General features: G+C 45.1%; 1 protein-coding gene across 3 annotated transcripts in view; it reads left to right on the forward strand.

Annotated features, from left to right (window-relative positions):
• The window catches only part of FLNB (filamin B), a 72,082-nt gene that overhangs the window by 25,948 nt on the left and 32,983 nt on the right, over window positions 1–13,151 (forward strand). For all 3 annotated transcript variants that reach the window (XM_075714611.1, XM_075714609.1, XM_075714610.1), the window contains exons 4-15: window positions 288–435; window positions 3,546–3,664; window positions 4,419–4,496; window positions 5,297–5,459; window positions 6,753–6,950; window positions 8,667–8,804; window positions 10,012–10,138; window positions 10,694–10,830; window positions 11,205–11,398; window positions 11,753–11,866; window positions 12,400–12,543; window positions 12,891–13,014. In XM_075714611.1, coding sequence (XP_075570726.1) covers window positions 288–435; window positions 3,546–3,664; window positions 4,419–4,496; window positions 5,297–5,459; window positions 6,753–6,950; window positions 8,667–8,804; window positions 10,012–10,138; window positions 10,694–10,830; window positions 11,205–11,398; window positions 11,753–11,866; window positions 12,400–12,543; window positions 12,891–13,014 — 1,684 coding nt within the window. The remainder of the gene's footprint in view (window positions 1–287; window positions 436–3,545; window positions 3,665–4,418; window positions 4,497–5,296; window positions 5,460–6,752; window positions 6,951–8,666; window positions 8,805–10,011; window positions 10,139–10,693; window positions 10,831–11,204; window positions 11,399–11,752; window positions 11,867–12,399; window positions 12,544–12,890; window positions 13,015–13,151) is intronic.

The following is a 13,151-nucleotide window of genomic DNA, read 5'->3' on the forward strand; positions in this document are numbered from 1 at the left end:
CTGTTGTCTTGCCTTGCTACCGTTTAGTTTGTCGCAGTCTCCTGAGAAGCCCTAACAGTCAAGGCACAAAAAGCCCCCAGACCACATTGGGACCATAATGAGCTTCTTGATTTTCTTGCCATGAGATAATAAATGATGTTGTCTGTGTCAAAGGGAAAATAAATGTAAGCAATGGCGTTAGCGTGCGGGAGTTTTGAAATGTAAGACTCTGTGTTATAGCTCTGTTTCTGTGTTGACATGCAGTAACCAAGCACTGGTACAATATACTTAATTGTGCTGTCTTTCAGGTTATTACCCCTGAAGAAATTATCCACCCTGATGTGGATGAGCACTCCGTAATGACTTACCTGTCCCAGTTCCCCAAAGCCAAGCTGAAGCCAGGAGCTCCTTTAAAACCCAAACTGAATCCAAAGAAAGCAAGGGCTTATGGCAGAGGTAAGGACTCGCTGAGCTTAAGCTGCACAGAGCATTTAACTCTTCAGAAGGCTGGGTGGGGTTTTTTGCTTATGTTGAACTCCAGGCCTACTATAACTGACTTCAAAGTTTCACTTGTATACTCTTGGTGTGGTGCCTAGTTTCAGAAATACGTGGATATAGTCCAAAAGACACTCCTAGTTCTAACATGTAAATTCCCCAAAGTCTCTGAACCTGTTCTGCAAGCTGCCAGCCTTGCAGTCCACAGCTGGAAGAAGTAGCATGATATGGGGCTGAAACAGCCTTGGCGTAAGGTAGCAGTATTGCTGCTGACGGTCATTGATCTAGCAGTGAATGCTTCTCATGATAAAGCACCCCTTTAAAGAAGGAAAACCTCTTTACATCTGTGTGTCTCTCTGAGGGGGCTCTCTGTAGAGGCAGAGTCTCCAGTTTCCCAGGCTTGATGGCAGATGTGTATTAGGGTAGGCTAATTCTAAATAAGTTATTTGAATTGATCGGTAGGTGTGAATACTTTGTTTGTACATGCACAAAGGTGGGTTGATAATCCTTCAAACATTAAATACTACCGAGCCTCTGTTGCAAAGGCTGTATTTGCTAATTGGGATGACTTGTCCATAGATGTTTTTGCAACTGTAGATCTACACAGGCATTATTATTTCGAACTTACCTTTTAAATGGATAATTTCCTGTAACTTCTGATGTGATTCTACTCTAGATTGGAATACAGTCACAACTAAATGAATAAAAGATTTTTACCTTCAATATGCTTGGTATATAGCAAGATATCACTTAAGCATTACACTTTGTTCTCCGTTCCATCTCCTTTTTTTTTTAGATCTGGGGGCTGCTGTTTTCCTTCAAGATTTTTAGAATTAGTGGGTTTCAGAATTGCGTGTACAGGAGTGAAATGGAAAGAAACAAAACTTTCCTTATTTTTTTCTGGTTTTTTTTTGGTTTTTTTAACTTGGTTTTCCATTGAAACTTAGTGGAATGAATGGATATAGACACTGCACTGAAGGGCAGTCACTATAGTCAGAAGTGGGTTTAGCACTTACCCTACTTGGGGTTCCTGTCCTTCGTTGGTGCCTTCCACAGGAAACCACGATACATAGACACGTTTGTCAGACCCCAAATGCGTAGACTACCTATACTCCACTTACTGTGTAAATGACTGATTGGCCTGCCTCAATTTGTCAAGTCTGGCCTTAGTCATGTTCTTATTCTTTCAAAAACTGGAATTATTTTGTTGTCTAATTTCATGCATACAGTGCTCTGGAGCCATTGTAATGGAAATTATAAAGAGTGAGCAGCTCTTCTTGAAAGATTGATGTTTTCCCAAAGTTAATTGCCAAAGCATAGTCACTAAATATAATTGATAATTCTGACTGCTAACATATATCAGAACTGAAAGGTGACTCCAGCACCAACGGGCTCGCTACCAAACTGGGCAGGGTCTTTTGGACAAATGAGTAGCAGGTCTTCACGCTTCCAGAAAAAGGTGACTGTCAAATGTGAAGTGGGTCAGTCTTGGCTTTTTTTGTTACTGTTTTTCCATGTAAGTTGCTCATAACCTCCCAGCATGAATCTTAGTTGCGTACCACGCTGGACGCTGCGTGGTTTGCTCTGAGGGCAGCTGTGTGTAGACCTGATGTGAAATGAGCCTGCAGAGGTGCTGTACAGAATCAGGCGATCATCAGTGATGCACTATGAGTTCTCATTTAACTAGCCAAAGCACATCTCTGATAAGAGTAAAATCTAGAAGATTAAATTCAGTCTAAGAAAGTGCTGTGACTAATGCTGTCTTGGCTGAAGCTGTCTTCTGAGGATAAGCAATCCTTCTTGTTGTGCTCGCAGAAGGAGGGATACTTAAATACCATATCCTAATGCTTGTGTGGTGGACTGAAGACACACAGAGCGAATTTATAGCTGTTTAAACTAGATGATAATCTCGGGCTTAGTTTGAAAGGATGAATATGTCAATTGTTAACACCTTATCAGAATGCTCAGATTTCCTAGTAAAAACATGATCTTCCTTGCATTGCTATCAAGTTATTGTTTTCTCAAGATAAACAAGTTCAGGAATTCTGTTGTTCACAACCACTTCCTTTATAATCTATCAGACGTTGCACTTTCCACTAATTGTGCTATGGAGCAGTAGTGCCCACGGTTTTATGAATAAGCCGAGGAGTAATTCCCTTGGACGGAAGGGTATATATGTTTGGGCTAGTCTGGAACTAGCAACTTTGGGAAGTTCTTCCACCCACTCAGTCTGACACCACCATGACAGGTGTCATGACCTGGGGCTACATATAGGGAGATGATGAAACCCTGCTGGTAAATGCATGCTGTAGCAGGCCCTGTGCTGAGGAATAAGGAAACTCTGATTAAAAGTTAAGTGGAAGTGGCACTGAATTGCAGGATTTTAATGGTTTAAAGAGGTTCCTGTGTGCCATTTTTACAGTGTTCTGTACTTTGCCACTCTGGCAAAGCAGTTTGAGCAGCTTTCAAAGAGTAATAAATCTGAGCAGTGTCTGTATAGCGGAGTTCTGAAAATGGAGTAAAATGGGACAGTATAGCTAAGAACTGTCTTGCTTAAATACGTCTTTCACCCTTGGCTCTAGGGTAATGCCTTTACCAAAACGCTTCCCAAAATTTTTCTGCTGCCTCCCTGGTTGCCCTTCCTGTGGCGCAGCACCATTGCAGCATTTATCTGTGTGAAGCAGAGCAGCTCCTAAAAAGCAACTCATGCACATGCTCCACTCACTGTCAGCATCAGCTGGGCACTCGCCAGCTGTGGGGGCGACCCTCAGCATGTTGCTTAGGCAAACGGGGTAACTTGCTTTCACCTGAAACCGGATGCGATGCCAGCTGTGTTCCTGACTTGGCCAGACATCCTGAGATGAGTTGAGTGCCAATAATTCAACCAATTTTTAAAAATGCTTGTATTGTAAGAGTAGGGATTATTGTGAGCATGATGCTCTGGGCAGCTGGGGAAGCTGGTGCTGGGGGCTCTTGTGGGAGGACAGGTTGGACAGCTTGTGGGTAGCCTCCAAACTACCTTTTGGGTTTTGTAGCAACAGCTAATGTGCTGCTCTGCGTCTGTCTCGCAGGGATTGAACCTCACGGCAACATGGTGAAGCAGCCTGCCATCTTCACGGTAGACACCATCAGTGCTGGGCAGGGAGACCTGATGGTCTTCATAGAGGATCCAGAAGGAAACAGAGAGGAGGTACGTATGTTAAGTATTTTGTACGGAAAAGTAAAGCTGGTCTGAACGTTGAAGTTTTTGCAGTAACCTTCATCTTTCACAAGTGAGGTCTTAACAGGTAAGTAATCTAAAAAGAAGTTGCAAAATACTATCTATCAAAAGTGCAAGCCTCAAACTTTTCCTCATAACTGCCTCACTAGATGAACTTCAAAAAAAGTCACTATCAGCAACTAAGCAACACAACTCCAATGTCCAGTAGTTGCAGTGCTTTAGCTTGACTGGCCAAGTACATTCTGACACACTTTTAGATAATGCACATCACTAAATCACTGTCTGCCCTTACTCATTCTGCAAGAATGGCTAAAGCAGCTATTTAGATGCCATGAATCATTTTGAGTTAAAATGCTGGTTTTAATGTTTATAGAAACTTCTCATCCAAGTGCTCCACTTGATCATGTTACAACATTCCAGAAAAATACAGCTGTATGTTGGACGTAGCGTCTCTTCGGTTTTGGCCTGCCTTAGTAGAGCAATTAACAGCAAGGGAGAGGGCTGGTGTGAGAAAAAGGTAGCTTGCTTTGTCTCATATGAAGACAAAACCAATGGGGTTTTTTCCATATGAGAAAAGGAGGTAACAAGTGTCCCTGTTCCCACAGCAACACGTCTCTGGCATTGCTGACTCTGGAAATAGTTTGCAGTATCAAGTGCTACCCAGAAAAGTCTTAGACTGGTGTGTGTAGGCACAGCTCAACGATGGATGTGTTTTCTTTCCTAGGCGAAGATAACTCCATCCAGTGACAAAAACAAGACCTATTCAGTTCAGTATGTGCCAAGGGTTACTGGACCTCACAAGGTAGGTTGTGTGTCAATAACCAGTGTTCTCCTGCTAAATGAGCTGCTCTGCTGGTTAATGTGAGGGTTGCGTGTTTACTGACGGTGTGATAGCCACTCCAGGCATCCTGAAGAAAAACTAACCTGATGTGGCCTTAATTCTCAGTCTGGGCTATTGGGCTGCTCCCTTCTCAAGGGCAAAGGGGGATTATGTGTTGGGAGAAAGTGTGTGGGTGTTTGGGTATCAAGTACTACAGCTGGCTCTCCTCTCACGTGGGGCCACTTCTTGCGGCTCATGAAGCCAGTTTTGTGGGCTGTCACAGAGTCGCAGAAGAAAGTACCAGGTTGTTTCTGTAAGGCGTTTCTTTGCTGATAATATTGTCTGCCATAGGGGTTTTGCAGAGGAGTTTTCCCCACCCAGCTCTGTCCCCAGGCACCTGCAGAAGCAGGTTTGTGATGGGTGATCCCATTGCTTGGCACTTGCCTGAATGGCTGGTCTCCACAGCCAGCCTGAAAAGGTAAATGCAACTTCTGCTGCCACTTCATTGCTGGATGGTGATCTGCTTATTATTGGCACATCCAGATTCAAGCATCCCACTGGTGTGGCTGGCCCCATGTGATCAGTAGCACTTCAAGGAGGTGGCCAGCAGTTACACTGCATGGACAGGATGAAGGATGTGGGATGGATGGTCTCTCTCACCTCTGAGGCATAGACTCTTTGTGCTAGGAACGCAGGCGCTTGACCCCACGCTTGGCTATGCGGCGGTGACACTGAGCTCTGCCTCTGCCCGGTGGGTCAGAGCTGACGCCGTCTCTCTCTAGGTTTCGGTCCTGTTTGCCGGGCAGCACATTTCAAAGAGCCCGTTTGAAGTGAACGTTGACAAAGCCCAGGGAGATGCAAGCAAAGTAACAGCAAAGGGACCGGGACTGGAGGCGACAGGAAACATTGCCAACAAGCCTACCTACTTTGACCTCTACACAGCAGGTAAGCAGGATGAACGAGTGCCGACATCCTGCAGCTTCCTCAGATGTGAGGAGAACCTAAGCCTTGGAGGAATAAACAAACTGAAAAGTGGATGAGGGATTTGCAGCCCCATCAAGTTCAGAGGTGAAATATTAGCCAGGCTGCTCTGGAGGCTTCAGCTGTGTATGAAGTGTTTGAAGTATGGAACTGAGCTGGTGCAGGAAGGTGCTAAGCATTACCCAGAAATTTGCCATGAATTTGCTGAATGGCAGCAGGCAAGTTCCTGGCTGATTTCTTCCCCCAACTCATTTTAAACAGGAATGTGAAATGCCCACCTCTGAAGGATGAACTGTGAGTAAACTGTAAATGCTTAACGTGTTCTGTATTTAGCTCTACAGAAGGAATCTGCTGCAGTGCTACTTTGAGTTCATACTTGACTGACAAACTGGTTTCAACCTCTCTTGTAATTATTCGAGGGCTACTATCTTCACTAGGGCATCTGCATCATGTGGCTCGCTGCTTGCTATTAGGCCAATGCTGTAGCCTAGAGGAATGAGTCAATAAGATGCTACAAATGCTAATTCATTTAGAACAATGTGAAACTACTCAGGGCAGTTACTTGAAGTACTTAAACACCAAAATATGCTGAGTAGCATATTGTAAATTGCCTTCTGCCTGAGGGCGCTTAGAAATAAAATTAAATGTGGTTATAGTGAGGGGAAGTGTTACGTTCAGCCTCTCATTGCGAGATGGGAGTGGTCTGAATCATGTAAAAACATGTCTGGCCTCTGAAAGTGTGTGGAAAACTGTTTTTGTTGCATGATGAGTTGAATAAAATGTGAGAGGAGCAGGTGTCTGAACAAAAGTGAATATGTATAGTCCGGCAGAGAAGGATCGTTGTCCAGACCAGCATGCATGTTGTCCGAGCTCTTAATCTAAACTGCTTCCAAGCTTAAGCGATTGAACTGACTGGTAAAGTTGTGGGCTAGCCTGTGATAGACGTGCTACAGAGTGGTAGCAATAGGACAACCAGGCTCTGTATGTATTCAGTACTATAATACTGTTATGAAACCCTGTGGATGGAGCAGCAGAGCCCTGTCAGTTTGATGATTTCATGGAGGTGCCACCATCCTGTCTTGCCCTCTCCCCACTTGAATGTCTGGTTGCTTGCCAGAAGCAGCTGAATATTTAGTCTGTGCCTAGGAATGGTAGCAGAGGATGGCTGGCTGAGCCCAGACAGCTGGCTGTGATCCTAAACACGTGCACGTTGCTGTGGGAAAGCCAAGGCTCAGCTGGGCTTGTTTCCTTTTGCAGGTGCTGGTGTGGGTGATGTGAATGTGGAAGTGGAGGATCCTCAGGGGAGAAGCCTTGCTGAAGTTGCAGTAGAAGACAAAGGCAACCAAGTCTACCGTTGCACCTACAAACCTGTTCAAGCTGGTCCTCATGTTGTCAAAGTGACTTTTGCTGGGGAGGCAATTCCCAAAACTCCTTGCACTGTTCTCGTCGGAGAGGGTATGCTTTTTAAAAATGCACCTAAATGTCGATGGCCACTTTTCACCTTGGATATAATCACAGAATATGCTTGAATCTTGCCTTGGACATTCTCTGTACCTTTCAGCATCTTGGACCTGATTCAGTGGGTCACCTGGGTATTCACAGGGTAAAACAGTGATCTCTAACAGTAATATGGCTTTTGCTAGAGTTTCCTTTCTGCCTAGACCTCCGAACATTAAGCTGCCCTTTGTATTTTTTTGAAGTGTTTTATGCAGCTGTGCAGTGTCTTGCTGTTTTCCACCTTTGTTCCTCAAATGACTATATTTACTGTTTTCCTCCTTAACTGACACCTAACTTGCTTTCTGTTCCATCCTTACGTGCTCCTACGCTTTTAGATCTCTGCTCATCTCTCCTGAGCTACCCTCCATTTGTGGAATTTTGGACTTCACTGCTAATGGCTTCATAGTTGGTAAGAGGTGTTCAGGATGCTCAGCCATGTTTGCTTTTTGTAAGCTTCTAGCCTGCAGCTTGTCCCAGCCAGAAAGGTTTTTGGTTTTGTTGGGGTTGGGGAAGAAAGTCGCAAGTGAACTGAAGCGGTGTGTGACCCAGTCAGTGAAACTGGCTTAACCGCAAGCTGCCTGACTCATCTGTGTAAGTGCTCTGCGAGCTGTTCCCATTCCATGTTGGGCACGCTCCTGGGTGCTCCCACCGAGTTTTCAGAGCTAGCAGATGGCATGTGGTCTTCGCTTACACTGTCTAGTGTAGGATGCGGAGCAATGTTGGCTGCTGCAGGGGTGAGGGTAAAACTTGTAAGTTGTTGAAACAAGTAAAAACCTAACAGGCTGCTTGGCAGACTTGTGCTCCTGCTGTAAGCACGGCGTGTTTTGGGGAAATGCATGTTGGGTTTACGCTGCTGGGAAGCTGTGGTTATTTGTAAGTCTCTTCAAACCCTTCAGGTCTCTGGAGTTGAAGACCACATGATAGCTGGGATTGTGTCACGAAAACTGTTCATCAGTGTGTGTTACTTATTTTTGTAGCCACTCTGCAGGCCTGGAGAAGCACTTGGAGTAAAGGGGTCAAGCGTAAGCTTAAGCTCAGCTGTATGTAACCTACTGCCCCTACCCATGGCTGCTGTGGTCTGCAGAGGGCTTGATGACTTTGCTTCTGAAAGTGTGAACTGCGACAAACAGGGGGTTTTGATGTGACATCTCTTAACAAAGCATGTGCAGAACTCGGCTTTGCTAATAGCAGTTATTCCAGTCATGTGATTCTGAAAGAACAGCACAATAATACTGTTCACTGGGGCTTATCTGCAAAGGGAAACTTCACCCCATGCTGCAGTCTGCCTCTCAACACGAAAGGCATCAAGAAGATTGTGCCTGGCACAGTGAATATCTGTACATGATAGCCGTGTAAAAGTTTTGTATTGATAACTGGCATCAAATTGGAAAGCAACAGGGCTTCAGCATTTCCTTTAGTTCTAAGAAATGGCCCTTGTAGGGGGTCAGCGTTGCCTGGCTGCATCGAACGCTACTGCCCAAAAGCCATGGCACATAGACAACAGCTGGGCAGACTCCCGTCTGTCTGCCTTAATGCTATGATGTTAAAACTTGTGCTGAAAGCTAAGCTGTGGTTGCCCTGAGTCAACATTAAACTAAAGGTTGTTCCAGGCTGGCTGGGCTACGTGTATGTAGAGAATCAAAGACAGTATTGATGTCTGAAATTCCCTTGCAGCCTGCAATCCGAACGCGTGTCGTGCCACTGGTAGAGGTCTGCAGCCCAAGGGCGTCCGCATGAGGGAAACGGCTGACTTCAAGGTTGATACAAGAGCAGCAGGGAGCGGAGATCTCGGAGTGACTATAAAGGGACCGAGTAAGTGTTTAAGGGAATTTGTGCTGTGGATGTGTTTTGGAGAAGGGGAGGAAGTGGAGACTGAAAAGGAAGAGCACTAAGGAGATGGTGGCCTCATGGAACTGATGGGATTTCCATCACCGTAAAAAGCCAAATTTCAGAAGCATTTTCTGGTACTTGGTGGCTGGTGGGAAGGTTTCGATCTGCAGGGCTGGGCAAGATTACACCTGGTTTTGGATCTCTCCGTTTTAATGCATATTGGTTAGGAAAACTGTGAAAATCCACGCATCTGCCTGCTGTGGCCTCCAAGCTTTATGGGTTCACATTGCATCTTCATCTGATCTGTGGGAGCAAGTCACGCTCCAGGGTCTCTGGCAGGGTGGAAATCCTGCTCTTGTAAAGCTAGGCATGGCTCAGAGCAGCACTCCTGGCTGCACTGGATGCTCGGGCACATGAGCAGTGGAGGGGAGAGGGTTGAGGGAACCCGTAGGCTGACATGGAGACCTTCTGCCAGGATCCATCCCCAGGTCCTTTGCTGTGTCCTGAGCTCTGGATGTGGCCCTCCGTGTGGACCGCAATGGGAGTGCTGGCAGCCGCTGTGTCGGGCAGCGGGTTCCTGAGGCTGCCAGCAGTGGTGGCTGTGCTGCTGCTCTCGGGGAGCTGCTGTGCTTGTGTTGTACTTGTGAGCCAGCCACCTCCCCCCAGCTGGGACGGTATTAAAAGGTGCATTGTATTGCCTTCACCTCCTCCACGCGCACAGTGCTCTGACTGTGTGGCTTAATGCAGTTGGGGGGGGGGCGGGAAGCAACAGACGTACTGATGTAAATTTTAGTGTATTAAGCTTTTCTCCCTAAATTCTTCATCTTGAAGAAAATGAAAAGTAGGCATTCCCTGCATACTTGTGGTTGCAAAGTCTGACAAATGTTAAGCTTTTTTGGTTTAACATATGACATGCATCATACTGCAGACTAAGAAAATAAAACACAAGGGAACCTATTAAGTCCGGTAACTTAAAATACTTTCTGCTGTATTTCTTCTGGAAGTGTTTGCTGTCTTTGTCCTAGAGGGCAACTAGAACTAACTTCCCTGAAAACCTGACTCTTTTTTTTCTGGTGGAAGAAATTTATTCTTGCAAGCTAAAATAAATACTAGAAAACATGAACTTGTCTGAGTAATTGAAAGCAGGATGGAAGCTGTTACATTTAATGCTGAACTGATCTTTCAACAGAGGGCTTGGAGGAGCTGGTGAAACAAAAAGGCTTTATGGATGGTGTATATGCATTTGAATATTATCCAGCTACCCCAGGGAAGTATGTTGTCACAATTACGTGGGGTGGGCACAACATCCCAAAAAGGTGAGTTGGAAGTAGCTTTTTTTGGAGTTTTTTGCCCTTCTGTGGGTTGTGGAGTTGGTGGGCTTTTAAAGCAATGTTGACTTTTGAAGAAACTCTGGGGGGACAAAGTTAATGGCAAGCAGTTGCTGTGACAGTTTATCTACAGCCTGTCCTAGGGCGGCAGCAGCTTATATTGGGAAAGCTTTGAAAGGTGATTCACATCAGTCTTGCTAAACCCAAAATAATGAATACAAAAGACAATAAAACGTGGTGGATCATGCAGCTTGGACTTTGCTGTGGATTTTTGAAGCGATGTGTTATTTTAGTGTCCAGGGCTACAGCAAGCAGTGCAAGCCAAGTATTTGACACTCAGGATTTGTGGTGCAAGATGTAAGCACGTGATGGGTTGGATGACCTTTCTGCTAGAAAGACAGTCTGCTGGGCCCTGTGCCACCACATGATAGCATCTATTAATTTGGGAAATCCATTGTAAAGCCTCATTAAAATGCCTGGGGGAAAACATGGATGCTGTATTTGTCCTCATTTCTAATCCCATGCTTTGTGTTTCTCTTGTAGCCCCTTTGAAGTTCAAGTGGGTCATGAAGCAGGTCCTCAGAAAGTACGAGCCTGGGGGCCAGGACTGCATGAGGGGATTGTGGGCAAATCAGCTGACTTCGTGGTAGAGTCCATTGGCACAGAAGCTGGCTCTCTTGGTATGGTACTTACTTAGTTTACCTGAAATATTTATATATTGCAATACTAGCAATGAACTCATGAGAAACAATAGCTTTCCCAGCAGTAAAAAAAAATATGTCTGTAAGACGTTTTGGTCTAAACACAAACTTGTATTGGAGTATCCTAGGGGCAAGTCCTAGAGACAGGAACATATGTGATGGAGAGTGTTAATCTGTGGTTTTGTGGGGTGAGATCCAGAACTGAATGATGGGATTATCTTCTACAGTGCTGAAGAAGGGTGATAGAGAGCATCAGGCGTGCTTGTGGCTAATAAAAAGGAGTTTGGGGAAGTGGTGTTAAATTAGCAGCCACCACAAACCTAACACGAGGAACCTACTTGTTCCTTTTTCAGGCTTTGCAATAGAAGGCCCTTCTCAGGCTAAAATTGAGTGTGATGACAAGAACGATGGCTCGTGTGATGTGAAGTATTGGCCCAAAGAGCCCGGTGAATACGCCGTGCACATCACATGCGATGATGAGGACATAAAAGACAGCCCTTACATGGCCTTCATCCGACCGGCTTCAGGAGACTTCAACCCGGATAAGGTGGTGTATAAGAGTTCACCCATGGCATAACATGTCTTGATGTAACTACAGCAGGGATGGTTCTGAAGGCTGCTGGTAACAGACTTCACTCTTAAGCTGCCTCTACTTCAAGCTCTGAATTTGCCATGCTCCAGCCAGATATTACTCAGCTTTTTCTAATAACACTGTTGTGGTTTTGATTTAATGTAATGAAAACTTGCTGAATTAGTCCAAATTCTCAACTTTCACGCTAGCCTCTGCTTGCATCCCATGCTTCATGGGTTTTGTGGGAAGGGGAAGGTCTTTAGAAATAAATCACTTAGTTTTACTTCTCTTTCTGAACTGCAAGCTAAGTCTCTTGGGTTGTTTCTTTAGGTGAAGGCTTATGGTCCGGGCTTGGAGGGGACTGGCTGTATAGTGAACAATCCTGCTGAGTTCACAGTTGAAACCAAGGATGCTGGGAAAGCACTCCTGAAGATGTATGCACAGGTAAAAAGCCAAAGGCAGCTACATGAAACTTCAGCAAAAGGGCTTTAATACTGTTGAGAAAAATGCCTTCAAGTATTTCTACTTGCTTACACACCACTTAATTCTGGGCATGTGTAATTCTCTCAAAGCTCTGTGCTTTGATCTTTGTAATGTAGTCAGGCAACAAACCTAACACAAGACAAGGTGACTTCTCCCTGGCGTATGCAATACGTGGCTTTGGTTCCTTACTTGGAGTCTCCTCAGCAAAGCAAGCTGTAATTTCCTGGAGTTGTCATTTAGAAGCACTCAAAGTGTCTCTGAGCCTGTGAATTTCAGGCGAGCTTGTTAAAATATGTGCTGCAGGATGGTGTTAGGAATGAGCAAGTGTTAGATGAGGAAGACTTACAGAAGTGTAATTTGCATGTTTCTTCAGTATTTCTGAGCTGCAGTTCTGGGAAAAAAAAACCCCACATTTTGGAACAGTCTTGGGCTGTTCAAACTGTACAGACATTTTTAAAATACCTGAACCTTCTGCTTGTGTTACTGCTTTTTAGGATGGAGAAGGAAACCCTATTGATATCCAGATAAAGAACAAGCCTGATGGCGTGTTTGCCTGTTCCTATGTGCCAGTTAAACCAATCAAACATACAATTTCTGTTGTCTGGGGAGGAGCCAACGTGCCCAATAGCCCATTTAGGGTAAGTACAGAGATGGGTATTACTAGTTCTAGCCAAGTAGGACATTTGTGCTCACAACTACTTGTCATTACAGCTAGGATGATAAAACCCTTCTGTGAACTGCAAGGAGAGGTGTGCCCTTCTGCTCCCTTTTTTTAGAAATCTGTCCACTTGAAAAAAACTTTCTGTTTTTACAAGCTCACACATTGGAGGTCTGCTATCAGTCCAGCTGCAGTCTGGGGGAGTCAAGGCAATTCACTCTTACCTTGGTACTGTTTTCCTGTCCTCTGTCCAAGCAATGCTCTGACTTGACTGTGATCTCAAGTGTGACACAGATGTGTGATTCTGACCCTTGTGAATCCATGTAGGTCCTTATAGGTCAAGGGAGTCATCCTCAGAAAGTGAAAGTGTTTGGACCAGGCGTGGAGAGAACTGGCCTGAAAGCGAACGAGCCAACCCACTTCACTGTTGACTGCACGGATGCAGGAGAAGGTAAAGGCAGGCTGGGCTGTTGCTATGGTATCAGAACCACAGGTCATGCAAGGGGGCAGATTATGTACTGTTTCATGCTGGTTTTCCTTGTTTCATGGAAAAACCTTGGGAAGCAGCACGTTGCAATGAATTGTGCT

The sequence above is a fragment of the Pelecanus crispus genome, chromosome 7 (assembly GCF_030463565.1).
Source record: "Pelecanus crispus isolate bPelCri1 chromosome 7, bPelCri1.pri, whole genome shotgun sequence".
Lineage (NCBI taxonomy): Eukaryota > Metazoa > Chordata > Aves > Pelecaniformes > Pelecanidae > Pelecanus > Pelecanus crispus.